Consider the following 22,897-nt stretch of genomic DNA (forward strand, 5'->3'; position numbering starts at 1 on the left):
AAAAAAAAAAAAAAAGCAGCAAATCCAATCATTAAAAAAAAAGAATAAAACCTTTTGCCTTAACCCTGTTTCAAAATAATGAATGTGCAGAATGGAAGCAGCATTACTTGATGTCTTAGTGGCGCCCTTTCAGCATGTCAAGTTCACACAGGAAGTGGAGGGAAAAAAACAGAACAAAACACTATTTTAAAAATGGTGTAAGATGGGGAGAAACCTTGTTTCCCATATTTGAATGCACGTGGGCCAACAGTGCAAAACTGCAGACAGGTGGGACTACTGCCAGCTCCCCCACCTGCTGGGCAGCCAATCGTTGCTGCTTTAGCTGAGCCTCCATTTGGGCCTTGAATTCCTCGGACTTCTTCAGTTCACTAACCTTAGCCTGCTGCTCAACTGCCTGCGCCTTTTCTTTCTCCACCCTGCCAAAGACATACAACCAAAGAGAAAATTATACCAGCATATAAATATCAACCATCAAATTAGATTTAATTTTAACCAGTTTCATTGCTCTTATAAGAACAAATGTCAAATCTTAGGATTACTGAGAAACTGGTCATGGCTTTAATGTTCAAAACAGACTACTGAAGTTGCATAAAACATCTCGAAAGCTTTCTGAAGCTAACAAACTACAACAGCTTTCAAAAAACTATTAATGAAAACTGGAATTTGTAATTACATCCGAGACTGCAAACATCATCTGTGTAATACCATTAGTTTATAACTATTTTTCTCAAGAGACTCAAAAATGCTGTTCCAATTCTTAAGTATGAAATAGTGAAAATATTCATTTTATGATGGCAACATTCTCAGACTGAATTTAYCTCTACTTCATATACTAATATGCATTGATTTTCTTTGTAACTATTTTCCCATGCTTATGAAGTAATTGGTATTGTATGCTAGAAGGTTACTTCTGTATTGCATGGACAGGTTTTAAGCTACTTTTTGCATTCACATGACTTTAAACAGTTTGTGTTAAAATATTTCTAAGGTTGTATTAATTTGTATTATAGTTCTAATGAACTTGTAAGATCTGTATAAATTAATTTTTGGCATCAGAAATAGTTTTGTTTTACAACTTTAAATTTGACTGTATCAAAAGGCACAGTAAAAACTCTACACAAGTTAGCTTTCACTGATTGTAGCTATCAAGCCTGTGCTTAGTGGGAACATTTAGAATACAAACACAAATCAAAACGCTATTTTTAAAAGCTCATTTTAGTTGGTTTACCTTTCAGCAAATGCCCTGATCTCCCATAATTCCAATTCTTCCTCTGCTACCCAGCTTTCAATGATAACAGGGCCTGTTTGCTTGGGTGTTTCAGGCCTTTTTGGCCTTAGTGCACTTGAYCGTAGTCCCTTCCTCTGAGGTGTTGGAGTTTCTTTAGAGAACAGTCAAAACACAGACATTAAGCTCAATCACAAAATAAAAAGCGTAATACAAAATGTAGTGTCCCCCTTATAGGCACAGACACACAACTGTCATATTTGAGTCAAACTCAATCTATTCCATCACACAAAGAGATACAAAGTCATAAACAATTAATATTCTTTTAACAAAAACAGACAAAATGCTTTGCTTACAGTGAGTGTTTCTGTGTTAAACTCATCTTTTCCAATCTCATTTTAGAAACAGGAAAGCCTTTCAGCTACAGATAAATCAAGTCAGTTAAATGCATCATTTGTTTCACATAGGAGAACAAATAGTCCATGTCAAGCTGTATTTGTTTCCTGTGGTCTAACTTAACATAAAGGTACAGTTACCTTAATTTCTGTACAAGCTTATGGGGAGAGGGAACACGTATAAGCAAACATACCTTTTGGAGCCTCTGGTACACCAATGGGACAAATAATTTTTCTTATACAGTACTCTGAACGGATTCCATAAGGACCAACATCTCTCCGCTTGATTATTTCTGTTGTTGTAATTTCAGTTTCAGATGTTTCTACAACGAGTTAGCCCCAAAAAATGTTAACAAAATAGAAAACAGGTACAAGATAAAAGCTAAACAAAGTTTGTCCAAAGAACCTTCAATTGACCTAATACACGCAAGGTAAAGAAATAGCAATTAAGTGTGAACTATTGGCTATTTAAACAAATACAAATGCCATACCTAACATCAAACCTTTATATAAGGGATCTGAATGACAGTAATACTAAAAATTAGCAGTAAGAAATTTCATGCTAAGAAACCCAGAAATTTGAAGACATAATACCTGTACGTGTAGTTCCTCCCCCAGGTGGAGCTTTTGCAGCCATATCATCCCATTTGAGACATGCCCACAGTAACCGCAACATAAGACTCACTCCAGCCAACGATTTTACTGTTTGAAGTCGATATCTAACCATGAGCAAAGAGTATTAATTACATTTTAAAATTAAAATGTATTCAAAATACCTAACCAGGAGACAAATGTTTTACATTCTAATTTACTGAAGAATATACAAAATTACTGAGGAATAAATAGCAAAATTTATAACTGCTTCAACCTAGCCAATGGCCTAAGAGGTTTGGATTTTCCAGGTCAAASAAAAGCATTCTTAGAAAATTCCAAGATGAATGTTCAAAAGTAAAAGATAGGTAAAAGTCAGGTTCCAGCTACATGGAAAAATACATGTATGCATGGTTTCCCAATCCAGGATGCAAAGCTATTTAAATTTCAGAAACGCCTTAAATTTTTCCCTTGCATTTTAGTTTGGTCACTGTTGATTTAAACATTCCATCTATTGTGGGCGAAAGCATCAAGATCCAAATTCATTCATAAGAAAAATCCAGAGAATCACAGTAGAAGACTATATATATATATGTGTGTGTATATATATATATATATATAAAAAATAATATTTTATATATATTTTTATATATATATATATATATATATATATGTATGTGTGTGTTTTATAATATTAAATGTGGTTTAGATTCATTTTATTTATGTGAACTGGTGACTTTTAACCACTTTTTCCTAGTCACTATGAGGGGCACAATGAATTAGCTATTTGACAATAAAACAGCATTGCATCACAGTACCAGTATTCTATAAGTCTGCTATATGGTGCAATATTCAGGGCTTTCTATAAGAAAACCTGAAATAAAACTGGAAAATGTAGTGCAATAGAGAAATAGTTAAATCARTCTGCACACCAGAAGCATTAACTGGCCCTCAGATTCCTGTGCGACTTCAGCTAGGCTACCAACATAATCAAGTAGTCCCTATAAAAACCTTTTCAACTGAAGTATCTAGTGTCAAAACCAGACTAGGCTTCTTCATATTGTTTTAGATTTGGCAGTGATTGCTTTCCTAAATTGTAACTTGTACTTTTCATTTTTGTAGGACAGACTGTTCAAGAATTCTTTTTTCAAATAAAAAATATTGTCTTTCAATTCAAGTTAGTGAAAAAGTCACCATCGGCCATGCACACATACAGCACTTGTACTTTCAAATTAAATAAATTTCATCCCATCCCAAACTCTTCCTTAAAAATGTAAAAGTATATACCTCCAAGTGATCCCAAAAGTTGGTCTTGGAGATGGATATGGCCAAATATCCAAGGCAGGTTTTGCATTGTAATTAAAATAAGGAACTTCTCTGATTCCTCCTCTTCTGGCCAACTTTTTCAAGTCATCATTGGGTAAAACAAATATGCTTTTTTTACTGCTTTTGGTAACAAACTTTCTGTAAGATGGTAAGGCAGTCCCAGAACGAGTTTTTTTAGGTTTTGCAAATTTCATTAATTTCACCTTGTCTTTTGTAGAATATTCTTTGCTGACAGTCATGGAAGTCACCAACGTGCCCTCTGAGGTGGTCAGTGAATCAGTTACTGTTGTCGTAACTACTGTTTTGCTATGCTCTTGTACAGAAATGACATCGACATTGCTGTTTGTAGCTGGAGTGGTAAGCTTAGTTACAGTAGTGGTGGTAGTTACAGTAGATATGGCACAATTTTCTGTAGATGATACCACTGTTGTTTTCTCATCATTAGCAGCTACAGTCTCTGCAACTTTAAACACAGTTTTAGATTCTGTGGAAACAGTTGATGTTGTTGTAGTCACTTCAGTAATAATAGTTTTTATTTTATTTTCTCCGTTAGTATTTTCCATTTTATATGTCTGTAGACCATTCTGATCAGCAAAGTCACTACTCAAACTAGATTCCTCACATGAGGTCACAGGTGATGGAGCAACTTTTTTATCCTCAATGATTTCAGTTTCCATACATTCTGTTTCACCACTTAAGTTATTTTCTTTACAGAATGTATGCGTCTGTGTGGAAGCAGTGCCAACAAAGGTGGATCTTTCAGGAGAAAGTTGCTTTTCTTYATTTTTCTGCACATACTCAGGAACTTCATGTGGTGGCTGAAGACCCTCTCCAGATTCAAACTCTGGTAAACTCTGCAAACATGACTTAGGGTCCACATTATTTTTATTTGTRTCTTCTATCATGATGTCACCATTCATAAATGGTTTTATTGAGGAATCCTTAAAAGTCAATGGTTTTATTTCATGTTCAGGAGTGGATTTATTAATATTATTAACTTTTGGTTCAATATCACTCCCCATTGTAGTTTCACAGGTGTCTTTAACTAAGCATTCATCATTTGGTAATATTTTAACATCATCTTTTCCATTCACCTGAAACACCAATTTTCCTTTTTCTATGTCTCTATCAGATTCGTTTTTATTATTCTTTTTGTCAGTAATACTATTTAGATTTGTCTGATCAAGACATTTGCTTACAGTACTTGTCTCCACTTTCAATTCCTGACCTTTCATTTTACCATTAGCCTCAGATAGTTCAGAGCTCAGCAACTCCTCATCAGTTTCTGCCCCATCCATGCATTCCACAGTTTGAATTTCATGACTTTTTTCAGAAACTAGCTCTGTTTTAAATGCTTCTAGATCTTTACTAACTGGTTTTTGGTGAAATACAACCTTGTTTTCAGATTTATTGTCAGTCTTTCTTAGAACTGTTTCTTCCTCCATCTCACCTCCTTGAAAGGTTGCTAGTTCAGAATGGCTTTTTATCATACAATTGTTTTCTGAGTCTTTGTTCTCCGGTTCAGAATTCCCTTCTATTTTTTCAAGAACTGCCAGAACATCTTTTCTACAGCTACTTTCAGTTACCACAGGGTGTAAGTTTTCACATTCACTCTGAGATATTCTAGTAATAGGTAATTTTTGTTTCAAAGGTTTTTCACTTGTTTCTAAAACATCCCATTTGACTTTACTTTCTGCATTTGTTTGTTTCAAGCCATCCACAAAGGAACTCTCACACTCTTCAAGAACCTCTTGCCCTTCACATTTATCGGTAGTCATAGGTTCAGGGTTGTTTTCTTTACTGTCATTCAGAACTGAGCTTTCACCTTCAGAGCACTGAGGGGAGTCTTCATCCAGCAGCTGGCCTTCTCTCTTTGATAGCCTATTTGCCAAAGGCAAAGATGGCTCACCTGGCTCACCGCTTTTGGCATGAGAGATGCTGCTGATTGGCAAGCAGTCCTGTTCTGCATCTTCAGTTTGGGTCTTATCTGCAATATAGGTTCTGTCTTCGGAAGATATATCAAACTGACTTCCTTCTTTTACTTTTCCTGTTTGTAGCTCATCTATGATTTTCTCGGGGCTTACAGATCGAAAGCCTACAGTTTTAGCACTAGCCTCTAGTTTCATCCTTTCTAGACGTTGTTTTTCTTCCAGTGTAAATTGCTTTATTCGCCTCTCAAGTAGTCCATCTAGCTTTGATGATTTTACTTTCCGTTTGTAGCAAGTCCTTAAATGAAATCCCTCACTGACATTGATTATATCCAGTTTATAAAGACTATCCTCATCTTTTATGTGGGACTCAATTTTCACATCATCGATATCCATAGGTTCTTCCTTGATGACTTTATCATTTTCACAATCAATTTCTTTTTCTGCTGCAGAGAAGAAATAGTTCTAAATTAGTAAGTTCCCCCCAAAAATCAGTAACAAGCTATATTTTTACATTAAGTAAAATATACATATAAGAAATAAATGCAATGAACATTTGTAGATTTCAGGAAAAAAAGGGAACCCCCAAAAACTGCTTAACYGGCAAATCTTAAGTGTCTTGACACAACCTGGTACAGTTTTTCAGGAGCCATTTCTATCCATGGTCCAATGCTTTTTATACATACAACATTGTAAAGAACAGTTAGCTTTAAAATAAGATGTATATTACCTTTACCTTTTGCATGATCTAAGTTTTCAGAACTTCTATCAATTTCTGCTTTTTCTTCACATGACTTTTTTTCTTCTTTCACTTGTGCTTTCCCCAAAGTTTCTGAAACAACTGCTTTGTCCTTTGCTTGCAGGTCACGAGAATCCTTCATTTTATCCTTCTCTACTTTTACCTTTACTGGATTTTTTCTTTTCTCCAAGTCACATTTCTCAACAGTCTTATCTTCATTCTTTGCTATTAACAGATAAATTTAATGGTTTCAAGCTACTCAGATTTTTTTATACYTTTTTTCTTTTTTTAAACATATGAAAGTATTCCTCTCAAATTAACCACACATCGTTACTAAAATCCAGAAATTGAATGCAAAACACAATAGTAAAATTTTAGTCTATAATTAGTGCAATATCAAAAAAATTTATCTAAAAGCCCTGCAAAGATAAAGTCTGGTTTATTTACATTATTTTTTTGGGAATCTATGTTGAACTTTTTTAAAGTAAGTTTTCCAAGAAACTAAACACAACTTTCTGAAAATTCAGCCTATTAAAAAGCACATTAATTCAGGCTCTGAAAATGTACAGATCACTTTTAAAAATTTTGACTTGAATGGTTAAACATTAGCAYTCAAATAAATATGTGCTTAATGCTGCAGTGGCTATTATTCTGCAACCTAGAATACACGATTAATCTAATTTAACAACTATACAGACAAGACTAAAAGCAGCAGCATCCATTTTGTGTTTGATCCAGTTAAAAACAATATGGGAAGAATCATATTTAATATTAAAGGAAAGAAATAATTTCAAAATATATTAGCAAGTGGGCTAACAGTCCCTAAAATTTAAAAGGGAAGACAAGATTAAATTTATTATAAGAAAGATTTATATAGTTTAGGATATATTTTAAAGAGTCGATCAGGCAAAATATTTCCTTTTAAATAAAATAAAACCTTAGGGGGGGRAAAAAGAAAGTTCAAACTCATCTTCTTGCTACAGAGATACACATCTGCCCCCCCTTGTAAAATTATTGCTTCAATATCTAATAGCATTCTGTCTACAGGGAAAGAAGAAGGTGTTTATACATCAATGTTTCAGATGCTATTTTTTGCCTATGATAATCTACATGATTACATAAAGCAGATGTATGAAGGTGCACAAAYATTTACACACAACTTCATAATTAAGACAATTTAACATAACTAAAAAAAATTTCTAGAACAACTAAATTGGGTATATTGAAAGAGACGAGTACAGATTCCTAAAAGCTTACCTTGAAGACTACTTGGAACAAAGTYGTCACAAGAAGTATCATATTTATGTAATCAACTGAATAACTGAGTATGTTTAAAAATAGTATGTTAGTAATTACAAAGATTGAACTGATGCAGATACTTACTTAGTAGCAACTTTCTGTAATTTGCATTAGTATTTCCAGGTAATTTGGGCACAAACCGATGGACGTGTGTTTTACTAATCCAGCTCCAGCCACCATATCCGGTTACTCTATATTCCTCTCCTTTTTGTTTCCAAACCTATTAAATATTTTTATTAAGTACCATTATTTTTAGTAGTGCTATTTGTTGTACTGCACATGTATACATTCATTTAAAAACCTAAGATGACCACTTATTAATTAATAGACTTATTCAAGCAAATTGGAATAAACATATGAAATAATGAATTACCTAGAATTCAAGATGCACCAGCTAATAATTAAATTCATTCCATCACTAGCATTTAAAACCACATCTTCCTCATGTAACAGTGAGCATCTTTAGCTAAAAGCTGAAAAACTATACAAACTTTTGAATCAACCTGTATGTTTGTTAGAACAAGTAACTTTAGAGGCAYTGCTAACAGCAAAATGCTAAAATAAATAAAGAAGGTGAAAACGTATGATAGTGTATAAGCTCACAACATTCTCACTGTTCCCTATGGCTGTCWGTCAGTCTAAGAGCATAATGCAGGTAAATTTAGTTCAGGCCAAAATTATGTGCTTGTATACATCGGCATATATCACACTCCAATGACAGGAATTAATGCAATAAATGTCATTAACATTTTAAGTCTAAAATAAAAACAGAGAAAGGATAAACATGAAATCAGTAACTTCTGTATGTCATGTTCTTCATGCAAAATAAAATACTACCTGATGTTTGACAGGAAAGGTATATTTCACCCATGTAGCYTGCTGCATTGTTTCTTCTTCTTCTTGTTTTCTCTCTTTTTTTTTCACTTTCTCTTTTTCTTCTCTTTCTAATGCTGTCATTCTACGTAATCTAATACATACAGATAGAGGCAAAATTTAAATACTCTTTGCATTTAAGTACAATATAGGAGCTTGTAAACAAATACAAGTCATCAAATGATAGTATATATTACCCCTTTGAATAGCCTGAATATCTGAAATGAAGAGGAAAGGCTAGTATCAGCTTATAATTTGCAACGCGAACATTAATTTTTTGGCTATTCCAGTAGCCATTCCAGAAACATTTCATTTCTRCTTCTGTGGCACAGTGAGACACAGAGATTCTACCAACTTGTGTTGAAAGTTGCTTCTCTGGACTTCCAAAGCAGTATCACTTTGCAGCTGTGGCTCAAATAAAGAAAGTAAACTTGCTTTGAAGGAGCAACGACACAATTAAATAGCTTGTGATAGATTTGCAGTGCTTCTGGTTGAGAAAAAGTATTTTAAATGCTGAATGACTGACTTTCAACATAATTCTTGCATGTTTAGAGAAACTAACAACCATAAAAGAGAGAAAAGTTCTCATATGTGAAAGGACATTTTTACCTAGTGTGCCCCAAGGATTCCCGCCAGATTGGCAGCATGACAACCGGTTTAATTGCACATTCCAATATAGCCAGAGCAAGTGCAAATTCTCTAGGTTTGCTGCACATCTGAACAGCCTTAATCCAGTTAGACCTGAATTGCAAAAAACAAAACTGAATCAGATACACGCCCTAGTATAGCGTTATATGTTAATAAGATTTAATGGTCATCTAACTAAAATGTGCAACGCTTTTAGTCATACAAAACAAAACACAAACATGCTGTATTTTAACATAGTAAATCATGGTGCTTGGAAATCACTTATTAATGGTATAAGCAAAAATACAAATAAAACAAGAGAATATATATTTTCATGTATTAATTTACCTGTGGGAAGCCCARTTAGGGTGAAGGAATGATGCTGGGATATTGTTTTCTAGCTGAATAATAGTTAGCCTCAAAGTGGATATGGTGAGAACTTTGGACCCATGTACAGACCCATTCCATTTGAACTCTCCAGCAGGAGTCAGGCAGAATTTATGGGAGAGATGCCGTCTCTTGTCATGGTCCTCCCTATGCTGGTGCTTGTTCAATGCGAATGAATTAGTGGCATATTGGTTATGATAAACACGATACTTCCCCTCTTGCCCTAATTTGAAATAATTGTTGATATTTCCTTTTATCACAATTTCCTTCTTTGTGTTCATTCGAGAGGCTTCACCTTGAGGGTTGACCACMAGAACCTTGTTTTTTTAAAAAACAAACAAAACAAAACAAAAAGTTAAAGATCCACTTAAGTTTCAAATACTTCTATTGACTTATTTATGGTGAAGACTTTGTCTATTTACAAATTCATAAAAACATCTTGCATTTGTTCCATATTGGAAAATTGGAGAAGTAAATAAATGTTTRTCTTAATAGGTTAAATATATATATCATCACTGATTACATACAGAGTTATTATAGTCTCAAAAATTARCTTTCAACATCAAGAAAATTGCCATCCAGTCTCCCTAGAAAATTAAATAGGAACCAAACTTTGCTGCTCTGAATTATGCCTAYTGAGAGACAGCTTTGGGAGAATACCTTCACTAAGCTGAAATAATCTTTCTGTGAAGCCCCTCCTGGGTAAATCACAGAATTGACACATGTAGCTACTCAGTAGCCAAATATCTTTGATTTTGAAAACATGTCAAGGAACAATGCCACTGGTCTAATTACTTACAATGCAGTTCTAAGTTTGAGAGGGCTATGAAAAATTTGCTCAATGCTAACTCACACTGAAAACCAATTAACAAAAATAAAAGAATCACCCCAAAACAATATGGAGTCAATTAACTGCAACTGACTCTCTAACATCAAAGCATTGCTTTTCTGGAGAAACTGACTTACCGAAAGAAAAACCCCTATAACCACAGTAAAAATCTGTCCCAAATGGCAGATAGTCATTTGAGAGATTTCACTTTAGACTGTATCAAGCAGCGCTACAGCTTTACAATGTTTCTTTTTAACAAAAGACTCTGCCGGTACAGATTTGTTACAAACTAGAAACTTGGCTATTCTGACCTAGCTACCAGCACCATAATCAAACACAAATCATCACTAAGTTGTAACTGAGACACAACAGCTCTGAGAGATTYGAACAAAGAATAGGGAGAAAACACGTACAACATAATTGGACATATAATAAACAAATCTAACTTTTATTAGCTACACATTAAAGTAAGTATACAGGGTCACTGTTACACCACTCTACTGTCAGCAACTCAGAGACCAAAAGCAAAGGAAGAGGGGGGAGAAAAAAAACTACCTGTAGTATGACAATTTCAGTATTTGGTAATTTATATTTTCTACTTACTTTTTTTTTTTTTTTTTTTTTTGGAAGTACCTCCAAAGCCTGCCAAAAATCACTAATCCTGTTTTTCTAAGACAATTAGTTTTCTAATACAGTTTTCCTACTTTTTGAGTAACCCAAAACGTACACAAACCTCTTTGCCTTCTTTATGTAACTTATTTGCTTCGTTTGCTGCAGCAGCAACCTGCTGATTTTTCATCTGGCTCAACTTGCTATCTGGATTTCGTAATCTTGTGACCATTCGTGTCGAACCTGGTACACCTTTTCCAGTGCCTGGAGAGTCACTTCTTTCACCATTAGACTTCTCTCCTGCCCAGGAAAAAAAATAAAGCCTTTTAAAACAAACTTGAAAATTATCTACAGACTTATGGGAGTTACAAAATCAAAACAAAAAYGTATAAAACCATATATACATATATATAATATGTATACATAACATATATACATATAAGGTATACCTAAGTCCTCTGAATCCTGGGATCCTCTCTCTGCATTTTCAGCATCATCAGACGTCTTAATGGAGTCATTCTGCAGAGAGCTCAACTCACTGCTGTTGCTGTTTTCAACATCTGACTGTAGAGGTGCAGCAGATACGCTACTACTGTTGCTAGGGATCATCTGACCAGTTTCCTCTACAAAAGAATAACTTCGTTTACAGTTTTTCTTTTAAATTACATCAATGCATTTTTTTAATTGTTTTTGATGAAAAGTTGAAAAGGAAGCTATGTGAACCTTTTGTTTGGACTGGGGAGAAATAACAATAAAATATTACTTCCCTCCAGAATACCGTATGCATAAGAGTATTTTTCATTCTATTTCAAGGAGATTCAACTTTTAAGCCCTGACAAACACAAAAATTGTATTTAGGTGGAATATGACTGTATTTTATCTTTTTTTCTATACATGCATAGAGAGAGAGCTCTCTACTAGTAAAGATTGTTTCCTTTAGAAACCCGTATTTCTTGAAATTTGGTCTTCCTGAAGTTCGTGATTCTTTTTTGATTTTATCTGTTTTTACTGTTCCTCAAAACATATACTTTTCAGTTCCCCTGCAAGTTTGAGTTTTTGTCTCCTCCCCTTTAGCACATTACTTCTGAGTAATCCCACAGATCTCAGTTCAATCGGCACAAATCTGTATCTAACTCTTTTGCTACAAACTTAAAATACCAGCCTCTTTCTCGCAGACAGCTGGGCACATCATCACCATCTTACTTGTTAATGAGGCATACTGCCCGAGTATAATCTTTTGATTCAAATGTTGAGAAGGAATTCTTTTACTCGTGAGAGCTAAGTAGAAAATTCTAATTCAGTGCCTATACATAAAAACACGTATTATAACTAGATAAATTACTTCTGTTGAACTAAGAATTTACTTATCTTTAGATGACAGATAAACTCTTAAGAGTATCAGAACTTCACATACCAGTGAATTGGAACCATCTAGAAATCACTCTCACCACTTTCCTATGAAGAACAAGCCACTGCTCCTAAAATAGCAATGTCTTGATTTTGTGCAGAAGAGATACAAGTAGGATGTTCAGGGTTTCTGTTAAGTTCTTAAAAAGGTGACAGACCAAAACTATCTTTTGGGTAAATATATCGGGATTCTTAGAAGTTCCCTAACCTGAATGCACCTTGATGCATCTTTGTCAAATGGGTGAGATCAACACAGTCTGACTGATTGCCCTTCTTAGAGGACTTCTTCCCTTTTAAGATGGGAAAAATGCCCCATCTGGGGGCCTTTTTGGAGGAGAGTAAAACACCTCCAAACTACACTCAAAATTAAAAGCCTACATCCGGACTGCATTTAACAAGGATGGTGATAGATATTCTCATCTAGCTTTGCATCTTATTTTCCTCTCTTTGAAGAGGGCTGCCTCACCACTATCAGTTCAGTATCTCTCCCCTGCAACTGAGGGTCTCAAATTAAAACACTGCAGTCAGAGCACAAGTATCACTGTACATATCGTAAATCAGACTTGAGGGGAAGCGCCCCGCCACGTTCCTGTAAATCCAGGTCACTAATTTAAAACACAGCTAGCTATGGAAGGTAGAAAGTTCCTGCAAAAGTATAATAAATAAATAAATAGTGACGAGTATCTTCATTTAAGTGACTTTTTAAATAAAAATATGAATGCATAAATATGTCTGGAATGAAGTTATAATGCTAGATATCTTTTCCATTAATATTCTGTATAGTTATTTAACTTTAAAATGGAATAAGGAATTAAAACAGGCAAAAATATTGGTAAACATCTAAAGCACACTTTTTGTCCCATGCACTAGCATCTTTTCTGCATTGAAAAAGCATATTAAAAGGCTCCCAAATTAAGGATTTAACTAACTTTATTCCCTCCTCCTACTAACATAAAATTTATTACAAGGTTTAGATGCATTCATATTTACAGGTTCAAGAAYTGCAATCTTTATCTGAATGGAGAACTGTTTCTGGAAGAGAGAAAAAGTTTACTACAACTTTTTCCAAACGTAACATACTGAATATGGCTATATTACAGATTAGGGTATTTCTAGATTCTGAAAACTGAGAATAACACTGATGCTTTTAACAGTAATCAGTTGTTTAGAATAACATTGCTTAAGTAGTAAAGCTTATAACRTAATATCATTTTAAAATAATATATTCTATGTGATATTTTATGATATACCTAAGCAAGTCCCATTCATTACTAAATCTAAAGTTTTTTCCTTTAAATACAGTAGCATATTACTGCTTTCAAATCATTGACGTCGCAGAACAAAAGTTAAAATAAAGCAGACTCTGCTCAGATAATTCTGATAAATCTGATAGATAAATCTGTTTATAAATTGCCAGAATGGCAATTTTTATCTTGGCATCTCAATGAAATTGTTTACTCATGTGAACGAAATTTTTGTTTGTTTGTTAGTAATTTACACAGTAAATGACAGGTTAAAATAATACACAAGGCAGCAGCAAATTAGAATTTGAAATCAACTTGGGTAGGATGCTAATAACCATTATGGATCACTACTGAAAAATAAAATATACAGAAAATAGAACATAAAAAGCTTAGCCATAGTCATCTTTGGAAGGCATGGAAACAAATGCTGATGTCAGAGGACTACAAATTTCAAGCACTAGTTGCAAGAAAATTAACTTTGAAATGTTAATGACAACGTAGCAGTAAAGGATGGCACTGCAAGCAAACAGCATGAGTGATATACGCTGTGAATGGTTTTAGTGGACAAATCAGACAGAAAAACTTAACAGATTCCCCAAATTACAGAGGCATTGATAACAGTGCCTTCTGTACCTGAGAGTTCCTGAGGGAGCTCTGATGCCACCTTCTTCTCTGCCACGTTGTTGCTATCAAGGGTTTCTGACTGACACCCCACTGCATTCTTCCCTTCAGAGCAACTAGTCTCTCCTGCAGAAGGATTTGTGGTGTTGTCGTCAGTGCTTGATGTCACAGAGTTACTTTTATCCCCAACGACTGTTGCCTCTATAGTGAAACGCACAACAAAACTTTAAGGATATTCTTTAGTATGTCTTAGGATGTCATGTGGCATCACCCACAGAAAGCAACTTCAGCAAGTTCCTTTGTCCACTGGATATTGTTGAAATACACTGAGCTTTTTTTTTTTTTTTTTTCCTCTGTTCCTTTTTGCTATGAGATAGGGTCTCAGAATCAAATATAACAATTATTTAATTCTGATAAGAAAATAGTGTTAAAATTCATGGATTATTGCTTACTGCAGACATCTTGATCGCAACCTGTAACTGCCATGACAGAAAGYCAAGATATCTACAAGTTTGTGTTTAACTTGGCAAGTTGGAAGACTGGTGAAATAACAAGCAAAACAATAAGAGAAACAGACAGATACAGTCTATTACTTGAAAGTAACTTAGGGAATTGTACAAAAAAATAAACACTAACTTTTAGAAATTTGAGGATTTTAACTGAATAATCACTTAAGTGATTCACAAACTTAAATGAAGTTGTAAAAGTATGGTTATAGTTTCTTTACCTTCTGTTTTCACTTTTTCTGTGTCTTGCTCAGCAGGTGTTTCTTCACTTTTATCTTGATCTGCGGATTCCTCCTTGCCTTTCTCAGGATCTGTCTGGCCATCATCAACATCACTTTTGGCTTTTTCTGCTTCATCAGCTGATGTGTTTTTATCTTCCCCTACTTCTCCTTTTCTTATCCTGATAATCTCCAGAATTTCATCTACAAGAAAAAGTAGTGTCATCAATAAACAATAAAACACCATCTATAGGGCTGCAGTGCAGAAATACCATAACATAAATACTGTCCTTATTTACACAGCAAAAGATAACATCCAACTTACTACCTTCTTCTCCACTCAGAAGGAACATTTCCAAAGAGCTAATTATTGACTTCTCAGAACTAGAATAGTGACAACTCAAATCCATTTCAAATCCTGAATATCTGATTTTCAAGTCTGCCCTAGAACCAAAGTTCAGACCTTGGCAGATTTACATGGCCATTTATTGGTCCAACGTAGGTAAACTAAGTTCTGGTGGGGAACAGTGGGGGACATATGCATTCTATCCCACCTAAGATTGGCGCAAATGCCTAATAAATTTTGCTACCCTGACTCCTACTGGATTGTCAAATGACGGTAAGACAACATAGATGGTGATTGTCAAATGAAGACAAGACAATATATATGAAGATATATAAGACATTAAACCAAGTAACATCTAACAGCCAACACAGCTCCATTCCAAATCCTGGAGTGATAAAAGTCTGGCACACCTTAAGCAAAATAAAGATCTGAATAATTCAGGACATACTAGAATATATGATGCAGGCATGTGGTTACAAGAAATAAGCACCACATGGTTATGCTAGTGTACCTGCATGATGCTTCTTCAAAACTCCAGGTCTAAGGGTGGCTAATGAGCACAGCCTTAGCATAAGCAACAACCTAGCTCCAAGTATCTGTGCTACAATCTTGGAGTGGGGAACAGAAGTATCTCCCGCCACATATTCATTTAGTTTTGAGTGAATGACTCATAGTTTTGAATCAATGTGTGTAAAAACAAAAGAAACAAGTGAAAAATGACTTCTTCCCAGCTATATCTCAAAAGAGCCTATTCCCCTAAAACAGCTAACAAGACACTTAGTGCATTTGCTTCATCTAGTGTTAACATGGATTGCAATGTAACATTCATTTTGAAACAAGAGAGTGACTAAAGGAAAAGTCTATTAGCAAAATGCTATCAGATACAAGTTGCCCCATAAACAGTTAGAAAAGGGACAATGTCAAAAATTCTCAACAGTGATTCTGCCAAGCTAAATAAAAATCTTTTTTACRGTATGTTCAGGAGTTTTATGAACACAACTGGTTTTTTTTGAACACAAGAATTTTGATTACATATTGAAAATAACAATTGGAAGTGTCATCTTGAGTCTAATAAACTTCTTAAACTAAACATAAGCTAGTATTTGAATCAAAGTACACTTATTCCCATTAGACAGAATATTTTACCATTCGCTGCAGAAAGGAAGGACTTGTTGTTGCCTCGTGCTTTATTAGTAAGGTCTTCTGTTACATCCATGTGCCGATGAATTTCTTCACGCATTTCTTCCAGAGTTTTGCATAGGTCAGCTTCCCAGTAATCTTTGTCTAGGCATTCAATCAACTCTGCCAACTGTATCTTTGTGCTATAGTACCAAATTTTCTTGTCTTTCTCACTTTCTGAATCTTCTTCTCTGCAAGAGTATTTTAAAAATATTTCAGTATCACCTAGATAGGCTAACATTCCTTTCTTTCAATTACTTTTTGCAGAGGAAAATTAAACAATAATGCCTGAATGTGAATAAACAAACATCAACAAGTCACATGAGGACACTCAAACATATGCACACATTTGGTATTTAAATTTAATTTCCTACTTCTCTCTCCTTTTTCATCCTCTCAAAAGTTCTCATGACAAATTCCACGGGAAGCTACATGAAAGCTTTAAACAGTCTCCTTAAAACTGGTTTGTCCAATATGGCAACAAGGTTCATTCTCATTATATTTATTTTGCAACCAGTAATCTACTACTAAGTCTCAAACAACTTGCAATGAAAGACTACATGTCTCTAGAATCCACAAAAGGTAGTGCTTCTGACTGTAAATTCAGGAAAAAACAAAGTCAGAAAATTTGAAGCAGTGGATTTCCTATTCACAAAAGATTTTATACTAGCACTCCTCTGGCATTCATCTGTGAGAGCACCAGTAAGGGAAAAAAAAGAATTATGTGATTCTTTGAGGAGATCAATGGATTTAAACGTTTATTATCTGGGGTTACTGGGATCTTGGGTACTCCACGATGCACAAGTCGAGAGAAGAATACTGGAGGCCAACAGTGTCAGAAGCATCTGAACAGAGCTGGTGGACGAAGCTAGCTCCACAGAACACAAAACAAACCTCATCAGTCTTGTTGACTACTCCTCCCTACTGGCTGCCCCCGCAGGGCTTATATATCCAAGACTGTTAAAATCCAGCCTCAGATATGCACAAACACCCTTAATGTAACCTTATCTTCATCTATCTATTATTTTCCACATTACATTTATGAGAAAAGTACAGTATACGCCACGCACACGAAGCAGAACCTGAAAATCAAAGTATCATTAAAATAAGGGTACCATGAACCTGATAACAATAATATTACTCAAAATTAAACTACTGCTACCACTACCTTGCCAGACCTTACTAAAAAATGGACTTTTGTTTTTTAAAAAGTCCATTTTATAAAACAGACTTTCTGCTGACAGAGTCTGGTGTGAGGCAAAGAGATACTTACCATTCTCTCATGAGGATTTTACCTGTGAAAAGCAATTGATTCAAACTTGTTCATTTATTCCCCTAGCCTACCAGCAACTGACTTCTAGCTATTACAGGTTAGTTACAAAAGGTTACATAAATTTGAGAAGTTTGAGAAAACAGCTTATTTCAGGAAGTCTGTAGAATGCCTGCATACAATGTATCAAAAAGTTAAGACAATCATTTGACTCTATGGAATGTTCTATGACTGATTTTTCATATTAAAGAAAAAAATAATATTTAAACTAAGTTTCCTCTAAACCAAGATATTTACTAATAACAACAGAAACTGAAGTACTTTTATTATTGTTTGTGGGAAAAAGTCACAGAAAAGGAAAAAAACAAAAAGCAAATACCCAAAAAATAAAACAGAAGGGAGAATGCAAGAATACAGCTTTTTACAGCAAAAGCAAAGCAAAAGATGACACAAAACACAATAGAAAAGTGAAAACTGAAAGAAGACAAGGTAACTGAAGAGGAAGGGAAAAGCCATGCCTTCTGAATTTTTGTTGCTCTTTTCCCTGGCAAACATCCAGCAAGAACCATATGAGTAGGAAACTGGCAGAGGAGCTATACTAACATTGCTGCTTTACAAACATTACTGCCAACTCCAGTGGCGTTGCTAAGTTTATACTTTAAATGCTTAACTCACCCAAAGGGCACCTTCACCTTCCATTTTGAACTCTACATTTACAAATTGTGCACGATTATTTGCTAACTAGATATGTCCTTTATGCATCTCCCTACATGATCTACGTGTACAACAACTGGAACACCATCTCACATCATTGCATGAAGTGAGCATGTGCTGATGCCCGTTTTCCAGACAAGCAGCTCAGGCAGAGAAGCCTGTACACCTTGCTTACATTTTGTCTATGATCATCCAAGTGTTTTCTTCTTTTCATGCTTCCTCCCTCTACTTAGGGAATCCAAAAATGCTACAGCTAYGCTAATGCATTCAGGATGCATTACTATACCTCCTGAAAATCCCAAGAATCATCTCTTTTCCTCTCCCACCATTTCTTTCTACTCTGGTGTTACAAGGTTCCATTGGACTAAAAAGCGATTAGCTTCAGTTTCTCTCCATAAATCAAGAAGAGAATGAAGAAGTCTTCCAATAAAACTCGGATGCGTTCCGTGAAGAAGCAAGACACCAGATCCCAAAGAGATGACATTGCACAGAAGGGACCGCAAGTTAACCTTTCCAAATGCAGTTCAAATTCTACTAAATTCCACTAAAGTGCTGCTCTGACAATATTCTAGAAATTGTCAATGAAATTACGCAGAAGTATGCTATTTCCTTTCTATTTGTTTTACAAAAGCTCTTTGAGCGCAGAATTTCTCTTGAATTAATGGCTACCATGACCTTAATAACAGGAGCCAAGGAATTCAAGCGTTTTCTGGATATAAATGAACATAGCCAGAAATTAAAACAGCACAAACTTCATACTATGTACACTTAGACAAAACTCATCTTTGGTCAGTTTTGTTTTCAAGAATCAGGTATGTGCAAGTGGAAATGTCCAGTTGCTCATTACTGACTCATCAGCAAAGTGTCACAGAAAGCATTCAACAGAATTTGTTTAGGCAAAACTAGTTAGATTTAATTGAACAATTAAAGGATTCAAGCTAGCTTTCTCTAAGCACCTAGCTGCTGAACTGGCTACAGGAACATAACTTTTTCCCTTTGAGGCAATCAAGGGACTTGGCCTATTACTACAGGGAAGATGGAAGGGTGAGGGAAACTGCACAAGGACCGATTCCCAATTAGTTTCTCCTCTGACAAGCAAGATGTGTTGCCAGCTTTTTGCTGGACATGTCTACTCAGTCTCTAGAGGGCTCTATTCAGTCACATACATAAAGTGAGGCCAAGCAAGAGAGAAAAGAATCACAGGAATATTTCCTACCTCTTTTGGCCTTTTTTACTGCCAGAAACTATTCACTGGCAGACTTTAGAGGCAAGTTTTAAGAGTGATAAAAAAAGAACACAGAACAAAATGTTACAAACTTTCAAGTAAAGTATTTCTGAAGTATAGAGACCCCTTCCCAAATTCCATGTTGATATAATTAAGAACTGCAGAATTCAGTGAACTGTCCCTCAACTACTCTTCTATTTAAAGGAAGATTCCAAAAGCTTTTTAACTAACTGGAGAAAGTAGAGAAGGATCCACTGAGATACAGAACAGCATGACAAATCTTTTCATATCGTGGGGGGTGGGGGGAGGAAGCTGAAAAGCTGCTGTTTTTAACAATCAACAAATGTGCACACAACTTGAGAATAACAATGAAGGCCAAATAACATTTTATCATCTAATTTCACAGACATTTGACAAACCAAATGCATCTCAATAGTTTCAATTTGTTTAATGCCCATTTCTAAACTTATAAACCTTCGATATAGGAATAGGAAGGAAGGAAGAAAATCACTGCATTTACCCAGCTCTGTCAGCAAAATATACTATTACTTAAAATGTAAATAAAGTAATTTTATATCTAAAAGTAATTTCATTTTCTTTACTTTGTTGATTTATTCCCTCTTATTTTTCTTCTCACTTCTTCCACTGGTAATTAACTTTTAAGTAATTCACATCTCTAACTCACAAACATCACACTCCTTTTCCTTTAGATTCAGGGAGGTAAGTGAGGCATCTTCTTCTGACTCCATATTTAGAACTTACTATCAGACCTTACTATCAGAACTTATGATCAGACCTTGTAGCATCCATACATGAGTTCCATGGAAGATCTTTTCTAAGTTTGGCTTTTGGTCTTTAGCAATTCATTGACCTTTTACTTTTCTTCTTGTTAGTGGTGTTCATTGTAACAGTGAGGAAAAAAAAAACAAAAACAAAACTTAACTTGAATTAGAAGAATCCAAAGATCATTCTCTATTTCCCTTTCATGCATTCTGAATGTAAACACTTRATTTTTAGCAAACCCAGAGTAAAGGAACAGATTTGGTCTGCAAAGTGAATTTGTGTCCTGTAAGACACACCTAAATTGTTTAAGAGGTCTTTCATCAAGCAGACTGACAAATAGGGCCTACCAAAACTTACTACAACAGTCTAAAACTTTACAACTTCTGCTCATCTTCCGCTCTGCCCAAAGTTACCATCCAAGTAGCAGAGTCAGCAGAATGAAACTTATGTCCACATTTACCAGCTTTAATATTAAATCCATCAACTCAAATTTCGAGTGGAGGCATGTTTAACCTATGTTTAAAAGACTGGATTTTGCACTCATCACTAAAGAAAGTGGTAATCTCTGACAGACAGGGAACAACAAAACAGTTAAGGGGATGATAACTTGTTAAAACACCGCAACTCTTCACTAGAAGAATGCAAGACAAAATCCTAAATTTCCTGACTTGGTAACTTGCAGAAATAACCTTCACAAAACAAATGCAACTGACTCAGTGATGTCACTCTAATTTTGTAAGCACCTTGAAACAGAGACACAGAAATTATTTTTCTTTTCCTTATTAATCTTGTTGAGATTTGCTGCAGGGGAGGTATCCCAGTATTCACTTTTTTATCTTTATAAAACAGAAGAGGTGAATAAGAAACAAAACCAAAATGATGGGYTTAAACAAGGCATACTTCCATCAGCAAGTGATAAATGTGGAAATAAAAGACTTGATGAATTAAAAACAAACAAACAAAAACCTCATCAACTTGTTAAAAAATGGGGGAAAAAGCTAGCATCATGAACTAGTAACATCTGTAACTCTACTAACAGTGGGAGAGGGGAGGGGAAGTAAACAAGCCCCAGAAAACCTGCACTTCGAAAAACAAGAAATGAAAGAATTTAGGATTCCAGCATTCTAAAATCCCCAGCCATGATTTCAAATAGATCTTTTCATTCGACAAATTGGCCCACACAGAATTTGTGAGTGGACTCTAATGATTTTAATAAATTTGACATGATAATCTAATTTCATGGAGCTCAGGTTTTTAGTGGTTACCCGTCAAGTTATCCATCAGGTATCTAAAACATCAGAGACGCAGTTTGATCTTGTTCGGTGTACAGAAATAGCTGGTTTTACACTGGCACTATAGTCACTGAACCTAAGGATATTAATAATTTCACATAAACTCTGTATTTTCATTATTAAAGCTGTATTTCCCTGGAATTTAGTTAAGTAGTAAGTGTTTTTGTACCACTATGAAGTGGTTTTCACATGATTCAATTTTAGGTAACCTCATACACATTAACATAATTCAATTTATGTATAAAGTTCTATGAGAATTCTAGTGGGACTAGTTATGATCCTGTCCATCCCACTTTGTACTTCTGAGAAGTACAACTGCTTCAGATCTACCAGAATGACAGTCTGTGAAGCCATTTTCTACTCTGATTCTATCAGGATTATTTGAAAAATGGTTAACACAAACCACACACTTCCGACAAAACTTGTTTCGGAAGCACCCGTAAGTACACTTACACTAGCAGAAGCATATCTTATGGGAACAGAAAAGCTGGTGACTACGAGGCAAAAATAACCTTTCAACTTAGGTGACCTGCAGTAAGAATACAAAAGAGCCAGAAATTAATGGATATATTACATCTATTCTTGTGTTTGTAAGCATATAATACTCGTCTATTTCTGTTTTGAATCTCTTTATCACTACCCAAAAATCAGGAAAGGCAAAACCCAGCAAAAACTTTCTTTTTGYTGTATTATTTATAGCTCGAAACTATTTTGATTTGAAATGGAATACAGATAYATTTTTTCTTTAAATAAACTCCAATTAGGACATAAAAGTTCCATTAATAAAATGTGAATTAAGATTTCTGGAGCAAATCACTTGCTCACTGAACTCCTAATCAGAACATTAATAATTGTTATTAAAGTTCAATGCCTGCAACCTTTCAAGAGTAAGAATGTCTTTTCTACTGAAGTAACAATTACTTCCAATGGGCTAGAGAGAAAGAATTTTCAAACCTGTAGTTTTACAACTAGAAGAACTTAGTATGATTTATTTCTATTTCAAATACATGGAAGTACTGGCCGTATCAAAATCTTCCTAAAAATTAAATCAGCCACATTTTTGAGACAAACATTGTTTTCAATTAAACTTTCACTATGAAAAAAACAATTACCAATCCACTTATGTATTATAGATAGAAAAGGCCTGTCTGTTTAATCTTAAAAATCACCTGAAGTAACTGTTTGAATTTTTCATGCTAATTTCTGGGTCTCTAATAGGATGCAGAACACCACTGTTCTGTCGGCATAGGACAGCATTAAATCA

The 22,897-nt window shown here is 34.8% G+C and overlaps 1 protein-coding gene across 14 annotated transcripts in view; it reads right to left on the reverse strand.

Annotated features, from left to right (window-relative positions):
* BPTF (bromodomain PHD finger transcription factor) overlaps window positions 1-22,897 on the reverse strand; it is a 59,865-nt gene that overhangs the window by 20,666 nt on the left and 16,302 nt on the right. For 5 of the 14 annotated variants that reach the window (XM_085304706.1, XM_085304705.1, XM_085304704.1 and 2 more), the window contains exons 3-17: window positions 16,317-16,540; window positions 14,828-15,028; window positions 14,113-14,301; window positions 11,278-11,451; window positions 10,953-11,128; window positions 9,352-9,707; window positions 8,986-9,117; window positions 8,341-8,470; window positions 7,588-7,723; window positions 6,196-6,429; window positions 3,499-5,911; window positions 2,215-2,339; window positions 1,815-1,943; window positions 1,229-1,379; window positions 374-416 (exon numbers count right to left, since the gene is read on the reverse strand). In XM_085304706.1, coding sequence (XP_085160832.1) covers window positions 374-416; window positions 1,229-1,379; window positions 1,815-1,943; window positions 2,215-2,339; window positions 3,499-5,911; window positions 6,196-6,429; window positions 7,588-7,723; window positions 8,341-8,470; window positions 8,986-9,117; window positions 9,352-9,707; window positions 10,953-11,128; window positions 11,278-11,451; window positions 14,113-14,301; window positions 14,828-15,028; window positions 16,317-16,540 — 4,813 coding nt within the window. Of the gene's footprint in view, window positions 1-292; window positions 417-1,228; window positions 1,380-1,814; window positions 1,944-2,214; window positions 2,340-3,498; window positions 5,912-6,195; window positions 6,430-7,587; window positions 7,724-8,340; window positions 8,471-8,985; window positions 9,118-9,351; window positions 9,708-10,952; window positions 11,129-11,277; window positions 11,452-14,112; window positions 14,302-14,827; window positions 15,029-16,316; window positions 16,541-22,897 lie in introns of all 14 variants that reach the window. The other 9 variants (XM_085304707.1, XM_085304702.1, XM_085304693.1 and 6 more) reach the window with 6 other exon arrangements.

Source organism: Rhea americana, unplaced genomic scaffold (assembly GCF_003343005.1).
Source record: "Rhea americana isolate MKP2758 unplaced genomic scaffold, rheAme1 scaffold_21, whole genome shotgun sequence".
Taxonomy (NCBI): domain Eukaryota; kingdom Metazoa; phylum Chordata; class Aves; order Rheiformes; family Rheidae; genus Rhea; species Rhea americana.